Source organism: Taeniopygia guttata, chromosome 13 (genome assembly GCF_048771995.1).
Source record: "Taeniopygia guttata chromosome 13, bTaeGut7.mat, whole genome shotgun sequence".
NCBI classification, from domain to species: Eukaryota; Metazoa; Chordata; class Aves; order Passeriformes; family Estrildidae; genus Taeniopygia; species Taeniopygia guttata.
In genome coordinates this window covers 5,700,893-5,720,600 of record NC_133038.1, presented here as the reverse complement: position 1 = coordinate 5,720,600, position 19,708 = coordinate 5,700,893, and the positions used below count along the sequence as shown (strand labels likewise).

At 44.2% G+C, this 19,708-nt stretch overlaps 1 protein-coding gene across 1 annotated transcript in view; it reads right to left on the bottom strand.

Annotated features, from left to right (window-relative positions):
- Positions 1–2,916: 2,916 nt before the first annotated feature.
- Positions 2,917–19,708, bottom strand: part of GALNT10 (polypeptide N-acetylgalactosaminyltransferase 10) — an 80,826-nt gene continuing 64,034 nt past the window's right edge. The window contains exons 8-12 of the mRNA XM_032750800.3: positions 14,496–14,603; positions 12,490–12,711; positions 11,140–11,256; positions 9,278–9,427; positions 2,917–8,572 (exon numbers count right to left, since the gene is read on the bottom strand). Coding sequence (XP_032606691.3) covers positions 8,405–8,572; positions 9,278–9,427; positions 11,140–11,256; positions 12,490–12,711; positions 14,496–14,603 — 765 coding nt within the window. The 3' untranslated portion in view covers positions 2,917–8,404. The remainder of the gene's footprint in view (positions 8,573–9,277; positions 9,428–11,139; positions 11,257–12,489; positions 12,712–14,495; positions 14,604–19,708) is intronic.

Below are 19,708 nucleotides of genomic sequence, written 5' to 3'. Positions count from 1 at the left end.
GCACAGCCACAAATGCGTGCTGCTCTTGGGTCAGCACCCGGGCTGCAGTTCCTGGCTGAAATGTAGTTTTTTATGTTATAAGAAATACAAGACTCTTTTTTAAAAATTTATTTTTCTTCCCCTTCATCACAAGGCAGCGACAGTAAAAAGATGGGACCCGGAGAAGTGTTTCTCAAAGCAATGTGACTTTAAACTTCGCATTTTTCATCTTCAGAAAAAAAACAAACCCAAAACCCAAAAAGAACCCCGAAAAAATGACAAAAAACCCCCACCCTAACTCCCAAGTCTCCCAGAAAATAAAAAAGGGGAGAAAAAAGGAGGCGAAAAAGTGTGCGTGTGTGTGTGTGTGTGTGTGTGTGAAACAATTCTTGCTGATTTGAGAAGAAAAGATGTAACTTCTGGAAATGCTGTGACTTCTGTAATACCAGACAGCAAATGCTATTTTCAGAGGTTCCTGAGCAGCTCTAAAACGAAAACTATTTAATCTTCCTGAAGAAAGGACTTTCTGCTCAGACAGAAGAAGGGTTCTGTAGACTAAAATGACTTCAAAGCCTGAAATCCTGCACATGGAACAATGTGCGTGAGCTGTGCTGAATCACACAAAATACCTTTTCAAGTAAGAGACTCCTTAAAGCCCTTGGCCATCAGCTCAGGCTCTCCACGCAGTAACACTGCCAACCAGCTCTGCACAAGACGATTGAGAAAAGCCAAAATCTGTATTTTCCAAGCACTCCTTACAATACCAAACAAGCTCCAGAATAGATTTAGAGGGCAGAGACTTCATACTCCTCAACAGTTCCGACTCTTGTCTCGGTTTTTACTGAGGGTGCCCCCGGGCAATATGTAATTTCTGTTTGTGCGTGTGACCAGCGGAGAACCACAGTGCACCCTCCTGGGGACAGCGGCCGCTCTCACGGGAAGCTGGTGGAAACAAATGACTTTACCCACAGAGCAAAGAAGCAATTAGCAAAGAGCCAAGAGATCTAAAACAGTAAAACACTACGGCTTATAAAAGCCCCAGATCAAACTGATTGGAATCTGCCTGCCTGAAGTAATACCCTCCTGGCAAAGCCATAGAGATAGTCCCTTGTTTTGGGAAAAGGGAAAACACCAAGAGGCTGACAGAGATCTCAGAGCTGCTGATAACAAGCTTTCTGGCTTTATCTTAACATTACCAATAAAAATCAAATGGCTAGCTGAGGAAATCTTGCAGGATTATCTTGACACTCTGGAAGACAAACCCACAGACTGTAGGGGCAGATGATAATAACAGCAAGCAAGGAGATAAAGGGGAACAAGCAGAACTTTTTCCTGTCCCCTTGAGGAGAAGATTGTGCAGGTGCCCCCTGACTGTATTTTGGGAAGAAATAGGCACCCTAAGTGTCAGAACAGGCTGGTACTGACCATCAGATTGTATTTAATCTTGGGCTGCAACCTCTCATCTCTGCAGATAAAAAGGTTTTAAGTCCTTTTGCAATGCTCACTAGGAGGAAAAACAGCTTTTGTCACTGTCTGTTTGCTAATTCGATGCTAATTACCTCCTGCTCAGGCAAACATGATGACACCTTTTTCTCAGTCTTACAAAATTTAAAAAAAAACCAAAAAACGAATGGAGGTGTTTTTATAATTGCAGTTTATTTCAGCATATTTATCCTTATGGGAACCTCCAGATTTCACAGTCTGCTAGTCTGGAACAAGCTTTCTGCAAAATAAACTGCCTCATCGAGACATTCTTTATTAGGTATCTATCACTAACCTGATCCAATAATTCTTTGTGGGAGCTGCAATGAAGTGAGAAACAATGTTTCATAAACCCATCAGTACCCAGGCAGCTTTAGTACCTCTAAAGCAGTAATAGCCTGGCCATCCCAGTCAGCCTCTAATCAAATTAGGGGAGCCTGTGCAGGCCTGTAAATCTTACCTGGAGCACCACTTCCCTCTGAAGCGAAGTCAGTGGTGTGACTGTCATCTGGAACTTAGTATTTTAATGGAGCCATTCAGGGGGCTCAGGACAGAAATACTTCTTTCCCCGTGGTCTGTGCTGTTTGAGATGTCCTGGGAAGAAGGTTTTTTTAAACTTTTCATCATCAGAAATCAGACCATTTCCTTCTGCAGTACCTTGGGGAGGCCAATGAAAACACTGCTCTGGCACCTTCCCCCAGACTCCCACTCTCCTCAGCACTTTTCTAGGGTTGCACATATTGAACCTGCTAAAATGCTTAAACTGTCACAGCTTTTGGCACATACTTACCCTGGGCAATGTTCCCGTGGCCAAGAATCACAGCACAGTCTTCCCTGGGGATCGTGCCTTGCTGGTCCCCCAGAAAAGCTCCTTTTCCCACACACAGATTTTCACACATTTCATTCTTTGTCGCTCATCCATTTCCCCCCAATGTTCTTCACCCAATGGAGCTGAGTAAAAAGGAGTATTGAGAAGGCCACTGAAGAAATGAAGTGGTGACAGTAGGAAGCACTGAGGGTCCTGGTGGGAACATGAGCAATGCTGATACACTTCTCTCACCTTGGGCTGAGCCTGCTCTCCCCACGTGGAGATCAGAACACAGCCCATGAGCTGTTACAGCCCACCCCTGCAAACCAAGGGGTGGGGATGATTTCCCAGCAGTCACTCCCAAGGCCAACAGCCCGACAAAGAAGAGTCACAGCTGAGTTTTCTCCATTCCTCTGGGCTCCCCAGCGTGCCCTGCCAAGGCCAGTCCACCCCAGGGGTGTCCTACCTGGGCACAAGTCGTCCACTACAGACGTGGTTCCTTAAGGATTACACCACTGGGCATGGAGTGACAGGAAACCTGTGCTGTGGAAACAGCACACCAGGGCAGCTGAGTTTATTCTCACAAGTAGAAGAGAAATCAATCACTGGAGCAAAACAGGCGGGGACAGTCACGTCTGCTTACACAGTTTTCAGAAAACACATTAAAAATTTATTTTAAATATATTATAAAAGGAAGTCCATTCAACTTTAAAAACACTAGGCATTCTATCAATGATTCCCAATTTATGAAAGCTACTACATTAAAGTGCTACAAGTCCTTTACCACCCCCAGATATTAGGCTGTTGCTCCTAATACGCACAAAATAAATACACACTGATTCAAGAGGCACCATCCAGTTTTACAGAGAAATGCATGCAGTACAAGGTACAGACAAACTTAGACCTAATCACCGAGATCCTAGAGAATGCATTTTGAAACCAATTCCCTTCTCCACCCTTGAGGCTAAAGCTATTTGTTGCTGTTATTGTGAGGGCTAAAGTTTCAGGCTGTTAGCTTGATCAGTTTTTATCTTGTTTTGTGGTTGAAGTTCACATTTGTTTGCTCAATACCAGGGATTAAGACTTTCCTTCATGCATTGAACCAGTATATTTAAAACCACATTGATCCAATGACTTTATATAAAACTCCCAAATCACTCACAACTGCTGGAATCGTTGAAGCCTTTTGGGTCATACAGAAGCACCAAGAAAGCTCAAATGCAGTTAATTAAGGAGTGTACTCAGCTAGCAGAGGCAGAGTCAAAAACAGACACAGGCTTTTCATTAGGGTTTCCATGATCTATCATTCCTAGTTTTATACAGATCCTCCAAGCTAAAGCATGGCACTACAAAGTAGAAATCAGAGCAGGAGGTGAGCTTATTTTGGTTACACTTCAAATTTATAATGTGAATAAATCAATCTGACTGGTTAATGAGGAATATGAAATGAATTGATGACTCTGTGTTGAATGCTGATGGCAATTTCAGATCTCATTTCCCATTCTCCACCCACTGCATCTCTCTCCAATTGAACCAGGTGAGGATTTCCAGCTTGTTTTAAAATTTGGACTCAAGACTCATTAGGTCAGAAAATAAAGCACTTAAAGGTGAATCCTACACAAGCTGGGAAATTGCAGCATACAGTGCTCCTGACCCACAAGGCAGCTGCCCTTTGCTGTGACACCACCCAGTGAATCCACGAACCCCAGCAGCAGGGAGTGCATGTGGGACACAAGGTGCATCACTTGGGCTGTTTCACACATGGCTTTACCAGGGCTCCTGTGACAGGCTGACTGCCAGAGGCTGGCTGTTCTCTCCAACCAATTCTAAGTCCCTGTCTGTATCCTGAAAGACAATTTAGAATAAAATCTTCTCCCTTTTCACCTGGCAGTTCCATGATTGCCCAATCTGACTATTAGGAGATGTCTCCCCTGGGTGATGTGAGCCAGCAGAGCTGCTGTCACAGCCCTGCAGCAGCGCCAGAGCACTGTGCTCCTGCAATGCTGCTGGTGCCTGTTTGGCTCTCAGGTCACTGATCTCAGTGCAGCAGGGACAAGGAAAGTTTGCTGACTGGAACACTCCAATATTAAAGGAAAGCAAAGCCCTGTGAACCACGAGGAAAGTTAGGCTGAGAAATTGCTTTCTTGCTACTTCTGTATTTGAGATTTGAATACACTCTTGAAAAAGTTTCCTATTGATGGAAGGCATCAACTTCTTCTGAAAGACACTTCTGCTACAGATTTTATATGCTTTTGGGACTATATGTATTTTGCATACATAGAAAATAAAATGCAGGATCCTGCATGCCAGTGAAATCATGAGCCTTCACCATGAGGTGAAACATCCAGCAGCTAACCAAGATTATCTTCCAGTACAGCTTCAGCTGTTACAACACACCCAGAGGAAGCTGCCAGCCTTTCCAAGTCTTTCTATTAGGAGTGACAAACCTCCCCAGAGTCATTAACCAGATCGATTTAACAGAGGGAACCCAGGAGCTTCTGAATTACTGTCGTTCACACAAATTTTGCATTGAAAATCAGACATTAAAAAAAAAAAAAATCCCACACACAAACCCTGCAGGAGTCAAGCTTTCTTTTACATCCTTATCCCCCAACCCCTTTCCCTCTTCTCTCTTGTCCAGCAAGGCACTAGGAAATGGTTCAAGTTTAAGCATTTGCTGTACATTTACATTTAAAAAGGCACATCTTTATTTTAATGATGCTGTATTCCCCTTTCAGGAAGGCTCACACTTTCTTCTATTGTGGTTTGAAAAAGAGAATTAATTTCCTAGGTATGAGAAAAGACACCTTGCACACATGAGAGCCCCAAACCTATTTACTGTCTGTAGGCCTTAGAGATTAGCACCAGTATAGATCAACAACAGCTTCAAGAGCAAATCAAAGTATTTTTATGCAACATAACACACACCCTGTTGTCTGGGATTCTGATACTTAAAAGCAGCAAAACATATGCAGCCACGAAAAGAGGGTGTTTCAATACCTTTGGGGGGAAAAGATGAAAACATGTATTTGGCATTAGATAATCACCAGTATTTAATCTCCAGTCTTGACTTGCATGCAGATGTGAAGATTTGATTATGTAGTCATGCTTTAGTGATTTTGCTTACAAATAACCAAAAGTAATTGAAATAATTAATCAGATTGCCCTGCAAAGGCTCAGTTAAAGATGCAGATGATAAAATACACCTTATATTTCTCAATCAGTGGATGGTTGGCTAATATTAAGTCTTTGCATTAGTCAACAAAGCCTCTAGGGTACTGAAAAGTGTAACTGATGCAAATAATTAATAGCTCAAAACACAGTGAGCTAGTCAGAAGTGTACAGAATTTGTGAGGCTCTTGCCCCACTCAGATCCCAAACCTTCAGAAGAGAGATCAACCACACTGAGATGGACCTGGTACAACCACTGACACTAAATCTCCAGTTTCTGTGTACTGGTGGTGGGTTGTCAAATGGGATTGCCTCAACTATTGCCTAGTCTGTTGGTGCAAGCTGCTAAGAGCTGACCTTTCTCTCCAAATTAAGATCACCAAGTGGTAAAAGACCTGTTCATTGCTGCAGCTCGCCCTGAAGGAAGAATCCAGTGAGCCAAGCTAGGGCTCCCTTCACAAGGTGAGCCCAAGTACAAAGCAAGCCATGCAGTTTAGAAACAGAAGCTAATCCTCTCATTAGAAAACTAAGACACACAAAGCTGCAACCTGCAAGCAGAATAACCTACAGTCCATTTATAGAATATGCTGATTGTGTCCCAGTTATAAAAAAATAGCACTGTTCATGGACAAACAGCTTCTTGTTCCACAGGCATTAAAACATTCATAAAGACATCTAGTCAGGCCATCTAGTGGCTCCACAGTCAGCACTGCTCTGCTAATGAGAGCATTAATAACTTAGGGAAAGCAGCAGTCGGACACAAAGTGCTGGAAGGTGACTCTGGCTCCCACAGAAATGCAAAGGGATCCTAATGATAGACATACTGTAGTAACCGAGAACGTAAGATGTCAACTCTGCTTGAAGCTGGTCTCACTTCCACCTAATACTGCTGCAGAACTGTCATAAGGGAAGTCTAGGCCTGTTTTTTCTTTCTTTATTGCCAAAATCTTAGACATCAAAATTTGGAAAGCCTGGTCCCAGCTGCAAATGCAGTGGCCATGTTTCCTGTTCTCCATGACTGCATGGACCAGCTAAGTTGGCAGGAAGGGTCAGATGTGGCCTCAGAGGTGTGGATCAGACAGGTGGAAACGATTCTGAGCCTCCTACACAATCCTGGAGAGTTTGGGGGCAGGCAGCTGTGTCCTTGTTTGCTCCCAGCTGCCAGGCACGGCACTATGTGACCTCCAACACATCTGAAACACGGGACACAACCCTACAACTGGCAACAAAAGGGCTTTTTGCTTCTGGAGCTCTGCAGAGGGAGCCACCCTGCTTGTTTTGGGACACTAGGGTAGCAACTCCTTGCCTTCACATGAAAGACACCCCAGAGCAGAGCTTTCCTGCCCCTCTGAGGAGGGGCAATGCTCATCAAGCATCCCACAGGGGTCCCATCCCCATCACCCCAGAGCTGGGTGCCTGCTACCTACTCTTGCAACACCCCTGCATGGGCAGCTGGACAAACCAAGGAGCTGGGCAATTCCTGGCAAAGGAATCCTGTTTATTAATTTACACAGCATCTGTTCACTGCGTCATCATTCACAGCTTTTACCAGAAAATGTCACTGCTCCCTTCAGTACAAGACTAAGTCAGGGGAACCAGTAAATGTGTTTTTGCAACAACTTCATTTGAAACCAGATTTTTTAAAAATACTTGCTTCAGATAGACTTGAACCAATGATCCTCCATTCATTCTTTAGTGTCAGTACATTTCAGCTCCTAGGATGAGACAATCCTGGTTCACTGTCTGGCAGATCCCACAGCCAAAGCAGAAGGGGTAACACCTTGCACTGCTCACTCACTGCACAAAAGAGAGGGTACCAGGAAAATGGGTCAATCAGTCCCACATCTCTGCTAAAGCAAATAGATTTCCAGTCACAGTAAACTGCACAGTGCTGTGGGTGCTGGGAAATGAGGAGAGATTAATAGCACGTTTCCACAAGGCTAGAACACCACTGACCACAGGACTTAAGAAACTACAGACTGATGAACAAACAGATAAAGACCAATGGCTAATCTCAGCCCTGAATTTATTATCCTGAATTAATCTGCTCACACCAACTGTAAATTAACTTAGCCTTCAAACTAGGAAAAATGGAAATTGTCTTCATGCAGTAGATTTAACTCAGAAATCCTAGAGATGTGTGTGCTAAAAAGGTTATATGAGGCAAATTTGGAATCTGATATCCAAAGGCTTTTAGCATAAAGTCTTTATCTGTAAGAACTGTGATTATTAAAAAACCCTCTGCTAATCTTTCACCTTGAAGATTCAACAGTGAGTGACAAACTGACTGCAAAGTGAATGGACCAGAAACCCAGATTCCTCATGGCTAATAACAACAGCCATATTCCCAACACTTGGCTGCACTTCCACTAGAGCTCATTCCTTCATCAGAGCTATGATTTGGAAAGTAATAATACTCAACCTGTTTGAAATATATTTGGTTCAGGGCAAAAAAATACACATTTCATGGGGTTTTTCTTTTTTTTTTTTTTTTTTGATTGGAGGCTTAAATCTTGTCTTCAATATTTTACTTATATGGAGTTTGGAAGATAAAGCACCTGTTTGGGAATGCTTCAGTGGGTGGTATAGCAGCTACAAAAAGTCCTGCAGGGTCCTGGATAACAAAATCATTTAACACTAGACCCCAGTGGGAAATAAAACACAAAAGGTAAAAAATGAAAAACGCCATTTGAAACACATTCAGACTCCTCTAAAAACAGAGTTTCTGTTCAGTCTCAGCACAGAAGTGGCTCTGGCAAAGCCTTTAAAATTCCACCATCCCCAGAAGAGAAGGATGCAGCATCTTTGCAATAAAGACTGGCCTGCTAGTTAACCTTCTCCTGAGATTCTCCCTTTTACCTTCATTAAGTGTTTAAAAAAAAGTATTAAAAATTTTTTTTGTAACCCTCCCCAGTAAAAACTATAATTGTAAAATATATATATTTTTTTTTTTCTCTCAGTCTTTTAAAGATCAAGGTTTCCGTTAAATTTCTCCAAGATGGTTGAGTTTGTGTGTTCAAATATCCACTGCTGTGTTGGAGATGAAGGATTGCAGCTATTCATAAAGATCTTTCGATCACTCTCACTGCAGTCCATACAGCTGCTGCTGACTGGGTGGTAGAGGGTCTTGTCCTGGAGGAGAGAAATTTGACGTGAGGTTGCATAAGTGGAGAAGAAAAGTTGTTTTAAAACCAACAGAAGGAAGTCTTAAAAACCTAGGCAAGCTATTATGTCACTTGGGTGTATCTGAATTGTTCCACACTTAACTGGTTGACAAGTGTCTGAGTTCATTCCCACCCCTTCCGAAAGAATGCAGCCCAGTCCTCACACCTGCACTGGGACTCTCTAAAGCTTCCCAGGGCCTCTTGCTGGAATCCTGCAGCATCCCTCTCAGGCACTGTGCCAGCAGATTGCAAGGACTAGGACAGGGCACTTAGACAAGAATTTACTTACCTGTGGCCCACAATAGCATTGCTTAGTAGGAGGATGAATAAATCCTTATCTACTTTTGGCAGGACATTGCAGCTCAGAACAAACCACTCTCAGAACACCTTTCTGCAAACAGAAGGGCGTTGCCCCACCTCACTGTCAGCTGTGGGGACACTGCACAGTGTCCTCTGCTCAGGAGCCCTGGGGTCCTCACCTTTCTAACCAGTGAAACAGGGGAGTCACCTCTTTTCAATCAATGGTACAATGACAACAGACTCTCTGCAGATTCTCTTATTACAGCTACATTAAGAGAAGGAATAAAACATTGTGGTGACATTTTCAGGAAATGTAAGTGCCTCAGGCAATTTGACACCTTAGATGAGAGTACACCCACACACACAGACTCACTTTTCGGTATCTCCAGAGCTGGTTCCCCTTCATTCCATGACAGTCATAGAGGGTCACAGGGCTGCTGTGGGAGATGGCATCAAAACAAAACTTCTTGGTGTGCTGAGGATCCCCTGGACGGATGTCCTCTCTCCAGCTGAAGGTGAATACCTGCCAGGACAAACAGGACCCTCACAAAGGCTGGTCATAATACTTGTGTTCCCTGTGCCCACAGGTTGGGGATGGCTTCAAGGGAAGGACAGTATCTTCTAGAGGAAAAACTCCTCCTGTCTCTGGGGCCTGGGACTGCTGACCAGGGGATGCTGTACCAGCTGTCACACAGCATGTGAAACGAGACTGTGCTACTGCAGCCAGCCTTGCTGGTCAGTCTGGGTACTAGAGCAGCCCTGGATGTCTCTGCAATGCAGACATACATCAAGGATTAAGTGAGCAGCTGACCAATTACAGCCCTTCCCAGCCAGCAAAAAAGCCAGAGAGCTCCAGCAGCTCGGAGTTAACGCTGGCAGTGAACACCAGAGTCTGCACAGGCAGCCTGCAGTCACCTTGAGAAATTGTCCCACACTCCTGGCACAAGAGGCCAGGAGCCACAGCTTCCCACCCCACCCACAGGAGTGCAGGAAAGGCAAACACTTGGGCGTTGCTTCCTGGAGCTCCCTTCTATTGACCCTGCAATGAACTCTCAGCACTCTCAGGTGAAATGAAGGAGGGACTCCACAGAGCAGAGGAAGAGTTTTAACTCCAGTAACTGAGCACAACCTATGCCCGGCAATGCAGTGCCCTGATGAAAGGGCAGCACTAGCCCATGTGCTTCTGCAGGGCTGGCAGCCAGCACGCCTCCCTTCCAGTCCCTATGGAAAAAGCTGTTCTGGAGGCTCCTCTGGAGTCAGCTGGAGGAACAGTTCTCCTCAGAGATCTCTCCTGGTGCACTCAGAAAGACAAGTAATGATCAGGGTGCTGCTATTTGAAGCAGTGTGGCCAAAAACTTTTGCGCAAAGAAACTACTTTGTTCTTGGCTGTCTTTTAAATCCCTCTTGAGAGACAAATTACCACAATCATTTAGGCTCAATGCTACTCAGAAGTTCAAACCGCATTCTCTTCCTAAACATAAGCCAAAACTAATTTTCAAGATCCTCCTGACACAACAGAGGCTTAGATTTGGACTGTGCCTGAGTAAATTGGTTTTGTTTCTATTTTTCACGCATCAAATTGATATGCAACAACCCTCTGTCTCCTACTACTGAAGCCATTCCCTGAAGAGTTATGCATGGCTGTGTAATAGAGGCATTGTTTTCTTGATTCTTTCTCAGCTCAGCTGCTACAGTTTAGACAAACTAATATTTTCCTCCCTTCTGTTACAATAAAGCTGTCGTTTCTGGCATCTCATATGTTGAGAGGGTGAATCTATAACCTGGCTGGTTTCATCTCTCCAGCAATGGTTGGGTGTTTATAATGCATTTGCCTCCTGTCAGGAGGATGATAGTGAACAGTTATTGAATGCTCCTGCAGGTTCATTAATATGCATGATGCTCCTCTATCACTTCTTTCAGCACAACCTTTGAAGTTAATATTCACTTTGTTACATATTACAGCTGCCTTGTTACTGGTTTATTGTTTTGGCACACTGTTTTCTTGTCATTTCTTTTGTTCCCTCTGATAACTTCAAAGCAGAGGTAAAAGCTCTGCACAATCTGCCAGGCTCCAAACCCCCTGTGCCACAAGCACAAGCCACATCCTCTACCAAAGTACAATCAGCATGTGAGACTTGTGGTGCACCTGACAGCTCTGAATGGCCTTCCTTCAGCACTGTCCTTGGAACCTGTCCCTGCCCAGATTTAGGGGCTGGTGATTTATCAGGTTGTTACCTGCACGTTGTTCCATGCTGCCTCTCCTCTGTCCTTCACGCAGTTTTCCAGCCTCAGTGGGGATCCCAGGGCTCCATGCTTAGTGTCCACACACAGGCCAGTTCCCACATTGCGTATCTGAAATAGTGAATTAATCACTGAATCTCCTACTCCTACCAGGAAAGAAAGCTCAAATTATCTCAAATTGCAGCATTTGTATGAAGATAGTTTTGAAGATTCCTCTTCTAACTCTGAGTGTGAGCTGGCCAGTAACAGATGGAAGAAAGCACAGAACTCAAAATGGGACCCAGTGGTACCCCCAGCACACAGCAAAACCCAGCAGGGACAGGATTGCAGAGCCCACTGTGGGCTGGGCTGTGGTGCCATTTTTCACAGGTCTTTACCTTGTACATTCTCCCTTAAGTCTATGCCAGTGTGAATATGCTATAGCAAATGTACAATGAATATTGCTCTTCTGGATTCTTAAGTACTTTAGATTTGTGAGTTACTCTTGTGCTAGAGTAAATTCTATTTGTTGACTTGTTTAACTTAAGCTATAGATTAAGTGCTGTTAAGTTTAAGTGCCGTTAAACCACTACGTTTAAACTGTTAGTTGAGTTCAGAGCTAGTAAGGGGTCCACTCTGAACCTTGTGACTCCACGGGAGGATCTCTCTTATTCTTTTTTAGCCTTATGCTTTTCCATCCCCAGTCTTAACACAGATAATTTTTGATTTTTTTTCAATTTTAGATTAATTGATTTTAGTTTGCTTTTTCTCTGTGTGCTTTAACCCTCTAGAAAGTCATAAGACTGAACCTTACCAATAAACTTTGTCATGCTTTCACTTTTATATTACACCTACTTTTGCCAACACCTTTGCCAGTGATTCTTTAAACGACCCAAAACACTCAGCCACAACAGTTCCATGTAACAATTCACAGCCTTGCTCCTGGGGTGATTCTATATCTAGAACACAGCTGACTTTCAAAAATATGGATGGTTTTCCTGCCTTTCGCACGGGAAAGCTAAGAACAAGAGTAGCTCAACACAGTTGTGAAGCCCTTTGGAAATGCAAGATTTCATTATTGCTCAGCTGCCGCCTCTCCCTAATCCTCCCTCTGGCATATTCTGCTTTCCACTAAATACAACATGCAGAACAAGCCAAGTCTCTATTCTCGTTGGAGCTGTGCACTAATAGAAGCAGCTGCCTGCCCAACTGCCTGCTTTGATCAGGCCAGTGCAATGGTAGAGGAGTTTTGGGTTTTGAACATCGAGCAGATCTTTAAACACTCGCTCGCACCTTACTCACAGCAACTGAGGCACATGGGCAGCCTTACAAAACCAAACTGCAGATGCCAGAGCACAAACTTGCCTCTCCCCAGGCAGCTGCTGGAGGCTCCACTGGTGGGTAGAACTTTGGCAAGTCCCAGGCAACCTCGTTCATGAACCACTTGAAGCTTTTGCAGTTGAGGTTGTTGCGCAGCTCCTTCTGAGCGGCGACGTCGCCCGCAGAGAGGTGCCGGTACTCGGGTCTGCGCTGGTAAATGAACTCTGCGTATTCATCCATCCACACCTCAGCCACCCTCTTCAGGTTCTGTGGGGGAGAACGAGAGAGGAAACCACCTGAGAGTGCTGCACAAGCCACCATTAGCATTCAGAGCAGCTGGCGTGTTTTTGCTCAGAAAGGATTTTCATTCACATCCACTCTTTCTCTCTCCAGCTTCAGGACAAAGATTATTTTTATTACTCTGTAGTTCCAAGGGACTTTTAGAAAGATATTTTCAGTTGAGGTCAGAACAGAATGCTGGCACTTGGCCATTATATCTAGTTCCTTGTGGCTAAGAAAAACAACATTAATCACAAGTTGTTTTTTTATCCTTTTTTTTCTGTAAGGAAACTAGTCAGAGCATGATGCTGGTAAATACCACAGGACATTCAAAGGTCTCTGACAAAAAGCTGCTTTCTTAAATCCTTCTTATTGCATCTTTTATATCCATCTAGGAATGGGATTTGAAGTACTCCCTTTTGAAAAGCTCTAGTTCACAATACTCTTTCTTAGCACTATTTTTCCATTTTCTTGGGTAAAACTCTGAGATACCTCAGGAATATGGAGCTTTCAGGTGATGACCCTTCAGAACAGAAGCAAAGGGCTTTACCTTGTGGCAGCAGCACATTTCATATATTACTGTAAAGCTTAATCCCCTGTGCACCTCCAAGACAGCAACAAACACCACCCACTCGAGACAACCTGCTTGTCACAGCACCCTGGAGAGTGCTGGACCTTGGGCTGTTCTCTGGCAACATCAGGCACATTCTTGGTGCCCCTCGGCAATGTGCATGTGCAGTTGTGACTCCTCACCTGAAGCTGCTCAGTCTGGCAGTGATCATTTACCACCAAAAAAGTGAGGAAGCTAAGAGTGAGCAGCGTGCTGATCCTGCCCCAAATGCAACCTGCACACAACAGGAGCAGGTGTTTACCTCAAGGTGTCTGTTAAGATGCCAAGAAACAGCCTTTCCTACCTCTCTGCTGTCTCCTTCCAGCACCGTGGGAGTACAAAAGAGCCAAATACTTGGAATCAAAACACTATGAATCAAAAGAAGTACAGTTCCCTCCTGAAAAGATGGCACAGACAGGAGAGTGCTCTGTCATTCTGACAGGTCATTGCTGGGCTGAGGAATTAATCCAAATCTATAACTGGGGTGATGCCATTAAAGCTTTGTAACACTGTGCAAACCTTAAGATTTCAGAACAGCGGGGCACCTCTCTGAGGTTTTTAGTTCTGCAGTCTTCCTGCTCCTAGGATGTTTTTCTCCCACCAGAGGGCAATGCAATCCCTCCTCAATTTGAAAATCAGCTAGAGAAACCCAGTGCAGGATAGACGAAAGCTCTTTCTTCTTTGGGCTACACTAGATTAAGAAGTAAGATGGCACGGAACATTCCATTGTGGAAAATTACAGCTTGCCCATTCAGTGGTCTGTGATGCTTGAAGCTGAGAGGTCTTTCAATCACCAAAACCAATCACCCTGCTGAAGCTTGCTGCTCTTAGAGAGCACAGCTATAAAATGACTGAAGTTATTATACAAATAAAGCCATATCTTGTTTTTATAGCCAGCTCCTGATCACAAAGTCCCTGCCCAGCACCCAGCAGTGGCTGATGTCTGGAGCATGGCAGCTGTTCACACACACATCTGCAGCTCCCTGGGCTCTCCCCTTTATGCTACACATCCACCACTGCAAAACTGCTCAGCTTGCACTGTACAAGTGCAAATTACAGACAAAAAGCCCTACATTTGCCTCCCGTTGTGGGGTGAGAGTAGACAACAGCATGGGCACGCTGCAGTCAGACTCCTGCTGTGGGGAATGCCACTGCCACTTACTCTTGCCAGGCTGACTCCTGTGGGAACCTTGTATGGAACATACTTCCTGTAGATATGACCAACTCTAGAGCAAGGGATGTCCTCCATGCGACCTCCACACATCCACACCTGTGGAACAGCAGGGAAACATTTAGTCTTGGCTTTATGGAGGAAAACGAAAAAGAAAAGACTTCCAAGTAATAAAAAAAACTTAACCCAGATTTTTACATTAAAGTACACTCTTCCCAAATCCCCTCCCCTCCTTGCCTTAGTCCCAAATCCTATAACAACCTGCTTAGAGCCATTCAGCAAGCTTGGATTTAGCACAAGGGCTCTCAAGCCTTCTATACAGAAAAGAACAGGGAAAAAAAAATCCAAGCAATGAGAAAACAGCACACACCTCGCTATAAACTGATATATGTTATTACAGCAATAGTAACCACAATAGTTAAACTGGGCTGCCATAAAAAACCCTGGGTGTAGGTTGTGTAACGAGGCTGTAAAAGGGAGGCCATCTCCCTAGTACAGGTGGTCATGTGTTATGCAAAAGGCTCCAGGGAATTCATGAGCCTGTTCAAGTGCCAGAAATCAGAAGAAACTGCTACTTTTTCCCGTGGTTATCACTGCTCTTTTATGGTTTCATTGCTGACATTCATTCATTGCTTTTGCAGCCTTACAATTAAGTGGAAATCTCTGCCTGCTGAACACATAAATAGCTTTAAAAAAGCCCTCAGGAAGTCACTAGAACACACTGCTAGTTGGAGATGACTACCTTGGTGCTGGGTTAATGTCTAGAGCGGGCCCAAAAGCTTCCTCCCCCATCTGGGAAGATTTCACTTTGTGCCAGCACTCTGCAACAACTTTCTTTTATTCTTTATTTATAGCATGGATGTAGTAATTTTGTCCAAGTGAAACAAATGGATAAGTTTTCTAAACCAGCCAATCTACCTCATTAGGTTTAAGAAATATTTCTGTGTTTCTCAGAAATATCCAATCAATACTTAAAGAAAAAGTACCCTTTAGAATGCCAAAGAAATGACTTTCTGAATTCCTGAAGGGAGGCACTGCCTTTGCTATTCCGTTTGTCCCTAGATCCCATGGGAGTGCCCCAAAGGCTGTGGATTTTAGGCAGGCTGATGCAGTGCTCTTGGTCTTCCTGCTCACTGGGGCTAATTTGAGCCACCACAGTTCACTGTACAATGAGCTTAGTCAACAGCTTCACACATAGAAGGCAATTCCATTAATATTCTACAGTGACAATATTAAATACTTAGCTCAGAAGAGAAATATCTGGCCAAGGCTGCTGCATAATTATTAGCTCTGACACTAAAGTCCTCTGGAGTTTCAGCTCTGTCTGCTGGCCCTAATAATTACAGTCATTTGCTGACTGTGTATAACCTAATGGAGGTTGGTTGCTCTCAGTTAGAGAAATATTTTTCATGGGCAATTTCTAAAGTTCAAGGTACTTAATTACATGTCGTTATGGTGAGAGAGACAAGAAGAAAGTTGACAAACACTCCTACAGAATTTCATTCCTTTTGTCCCTGCTGTGTCCTGAGAGGCTGGTGCAGAAGAGATGAAAAAGAAACTAGCACTCAGCTTCTGTGAAGTTTCTTATAGAATTAGAAATGCTTTTTATTCTGCAGTGACTGTGCTTTTGGCTGCAAAGGGCCAGGGTGTGATTTTGCTGCTGGGAAATTAACAGGCTGAGAAAACAAGAATTTGGACATGGCTTGTGTTTCTAGGACAGAAATGGTTTGTGCAAGGCTGTAAGAGCTGCAACAGACCTGGGAACCATAAAAACCTTCAGGAGCAGCAGCAGAAGCCCAGAGCTCAGTTACACAGACACACTCCTCAACAACCTGCACTACCCTGCACTGCACCCTGCAGCAAGGAGCTCACAGCAGCTGCATTTTGGTGTACCACAAGCCTGGCTGCAAACACCAGCCTGTTTTCCTTGCTGTCTGCCCACAGGATGCCTCACCTGGCCTGTCTAAGGAAAAGCTTTCAGCCAGGCCACTACAAATACACCTCTCTGGAACATGATGTCCCTGTGCAAGCTGAGCAGCAGAGCCCTGCAGTCAGTACAGCTGGAGAGGATGGAGCTGTCCTTGAGCTGCAGAGCTGGAGAGGCAGCAGAGTGGGAAGCTGGACAGAACTGATGGGCCAGGAGCTCCAAGCTGGTACAAGACTCCAGGCAGAGAAGACAACATCACACAAACACATGCAATGTGATCAGAAAAGCTACTTAACTGAGTTGCTTAATAAGTAAAACCTAACATCAATTTGACGTGCTCTTTTCTTCCTCGTGCTTTAAAATATTTACTTGCAAACGATGCTGCAATGGAGGCAATGGAAGGCTTCCTAATCCCTACCAGCAGAGCTCAGTGACCCTTTCAAGGTACTTTGCCACCTCTGTGCCTTTTTAACGTTGCCTCACACTGCAAGTGACAGTATGGCACCCGCAGTACAAATCTAATTTTAAAGGCATGCTTTCCATTCATTCCTTGCTGCTTTGATTTATTTTATTAGTGAGCTGCTTTGTGTGGTGACAGAACTCATTACAACCTCCATAAAGACAATTACCAGTCCTTATCTATACAACTGGAAGAAAGGGGAGAGAGAAAGAGCGTGATATGCATTGGTAAAGCACAGCTAACAAAAGCATTAGAAACCCAGAGCTAAAGGTCAGAGAATCGCATCCAGGGGTCTGTCAAAGAGTAAATGCAAGGGAAGCAAACCCAAAATAGCTGTGTGCTAGCTGAGGGAATGCTTCTACTCAGTTACTGATATTTGGTTGTTTTTAAACAAGAGTACAGTTCCCAGGCATGACACACCAGAATGTACACTGCTAAAAATACTGCGCTGTCAGGCAGCTGAAATGGTGCTGGGCTGTGGGGCAGCACCTTGTGCCTTCCCCACAACACTGACTGGCACTTACTGCCTTCTCTAGCCTGTTTCTTCTAGGTGTTTTACACATCTTGCCTCACTCCTCAGCTGACATGACAGAAAACGTCAGAGCCTGAACTTGCACCTGATTTCAAACAGCCATTTACGCCGTAAGAACAAGAATTAAACCCGGTCAGGCAGACAGTGCTTCTTACAATAATCTAATCAGATCTCATCAAGAGAGAACAGGAAATTTCTCTTCCTCCTCAGGCACAATTTTGCCAATCTTCATTTTGGGCTTGGAATCCAGCAGCTGACAGAACTGCCAGAATTAAGAAAAAAACCTGGCTACACTGAGGTCAACAGGCACACTGAGCAGATTTAACTAAGGCCACAATCTCACCCTAATAATAGAAACCACACAAGGGAAATAAACTAACACTGGTGATATTGCTTCCATCTTCCCAGCAGCCTGGAGAGCTGTAACTCCATATTCATAAAGCAACTCCAGAGCCTTTGATTCAGTCAGTATACTGTGAGAGCAGCAGATAATATGCCACCTATTCTCTACATGGGAATGTTATGCTGATCCAATTCCCTTTCTGCAATTTCAGAAAACAATGTCAGGTAAGACAGCTGAACCTCTCCTCTCAAACACACAATACAATGCTGCAGTTGGTGTGTGAACACAAATTATCTGGGTATACAAGGTTTATGGTTTCCAAAGGCTGCACCACGATGAGCCAATGCTTCCCAAGAGAGGGAAAAAATACAAAGGATAGTTAAGCCTTGAAAATAAAGCTGCTTCTGCAAGAGACAGAAATGAAGACCATGGGATGGACCTACAGAGAGCAGCTGGCTGGTTGTGTGAGCACACACTGAAAGGTGGGAGGAAAAGGGCACAGAGGATAAGTCAAGGGGGTTTTCTTTATAACAAAGTAGCTGAGAGGATGAAAGCAAGGACAATAACTCAGGAAAATCGTAATCCTCTATACTGGAAGCATCAGCTGCTCCTGCTGCTGGGACTTGGTGCTCTCTGAGAGATTAAGGTATCCTGTGAGGCACTGGGATCTGTGTGTTTGCACAGCACCTTCTCACACACCACACACCAGCAGAGCCCATCCTCACCATCTGCAGCACTTGAGAGTAATGACAGCACTTTGTAATAACCACATTTCAGGGAGTGGAGGGGAGCACTTCCTTGCTGCTGCTTGGTGGGAGGCTGCTCAGGAACCTGAACCAAGAAAAGGGTGCACAGAGGCAAAAAATTCAAGTCAATGGTCTGAAACTGTTCTATGCATCACCAGATAGGAAAGAAGCCGGCCTGTAGTGCAGCTGAGGGCCTCAGAATTAAGCAGCGTGTGCTGGCTGAAAGAAACAACAACAAAAAAAAAGCAGCAGAATGCCTGGCCTGTTCCAGTGTGGGCAAACGTGAGCTGCTGGAAAGTGGAGTGAGATGTGCCTGGAATAAGCAGTGCAGGCTCACAATCAGCACTAACTTCAGCAACACAAGCAGAAATGCTGTCAGAAGGGATCCCTTGGCAGCTGCAGCCAAACTACACACCTGCCAGAGCCCAGTGGCAAAATGGGAATCAGAAATGTGCTGCTGGCATGGGGCAAGGGAGAGGCAGGCATGAGACATGTCAACAGAAGCCATGGAGCACTTGGATTTGTTGGAAAACATGTAACACGTTTTAAGCTGTGAAAATCAGAAGCAATCCATGTTGATGGTTCGGGAAAAGGATCTGGAAAAATGCAATGACCTACAATGACCAGAATAAGTGCAATGGCTCTTTTCCTACTGCTGAAGTAAGAATTGAAGGCCACAAGTACTAACCAGCTCTTTTGTCTACCTTTTAATTGTCCTTTTCAGGGCAACTGTCAATTTGGCTTGTTTGCACTGAGCCCTTTGCCTTCTATGAAGGCTTTACAATCTCCAAATTACAAGGCAAACGTTTCTAAAACTGAAATGATTTATCCCCTGGAGTGGGACATTCTGGATTCTCATTCTTTGTTCTTCAAGTACAGTGTGCAATTAAAGGACTGAGAACCACACCACTCAGATCTGAGATACAAAGTACATCTATATTTATGCTTACACAAGTCAGACATATCCCTTTTTACTCTTCTGTTTCCCCATAACCAAAAAACATCACAGACTATGTATTTATGGAAGAGAGGCGTGAAGCAGTTTAGTGAAGATTTATGTAAGCCAAACAGAATAGAAGCCACAAAAATATTGGAAAAGAGGCAACACCATCTCAAATAAAACTGAACACAGCTAAGTGCTGTACAAAGTAGCACTTGCAGAAGGGAACAGTTTAAATGCTTCACACATACTGCTC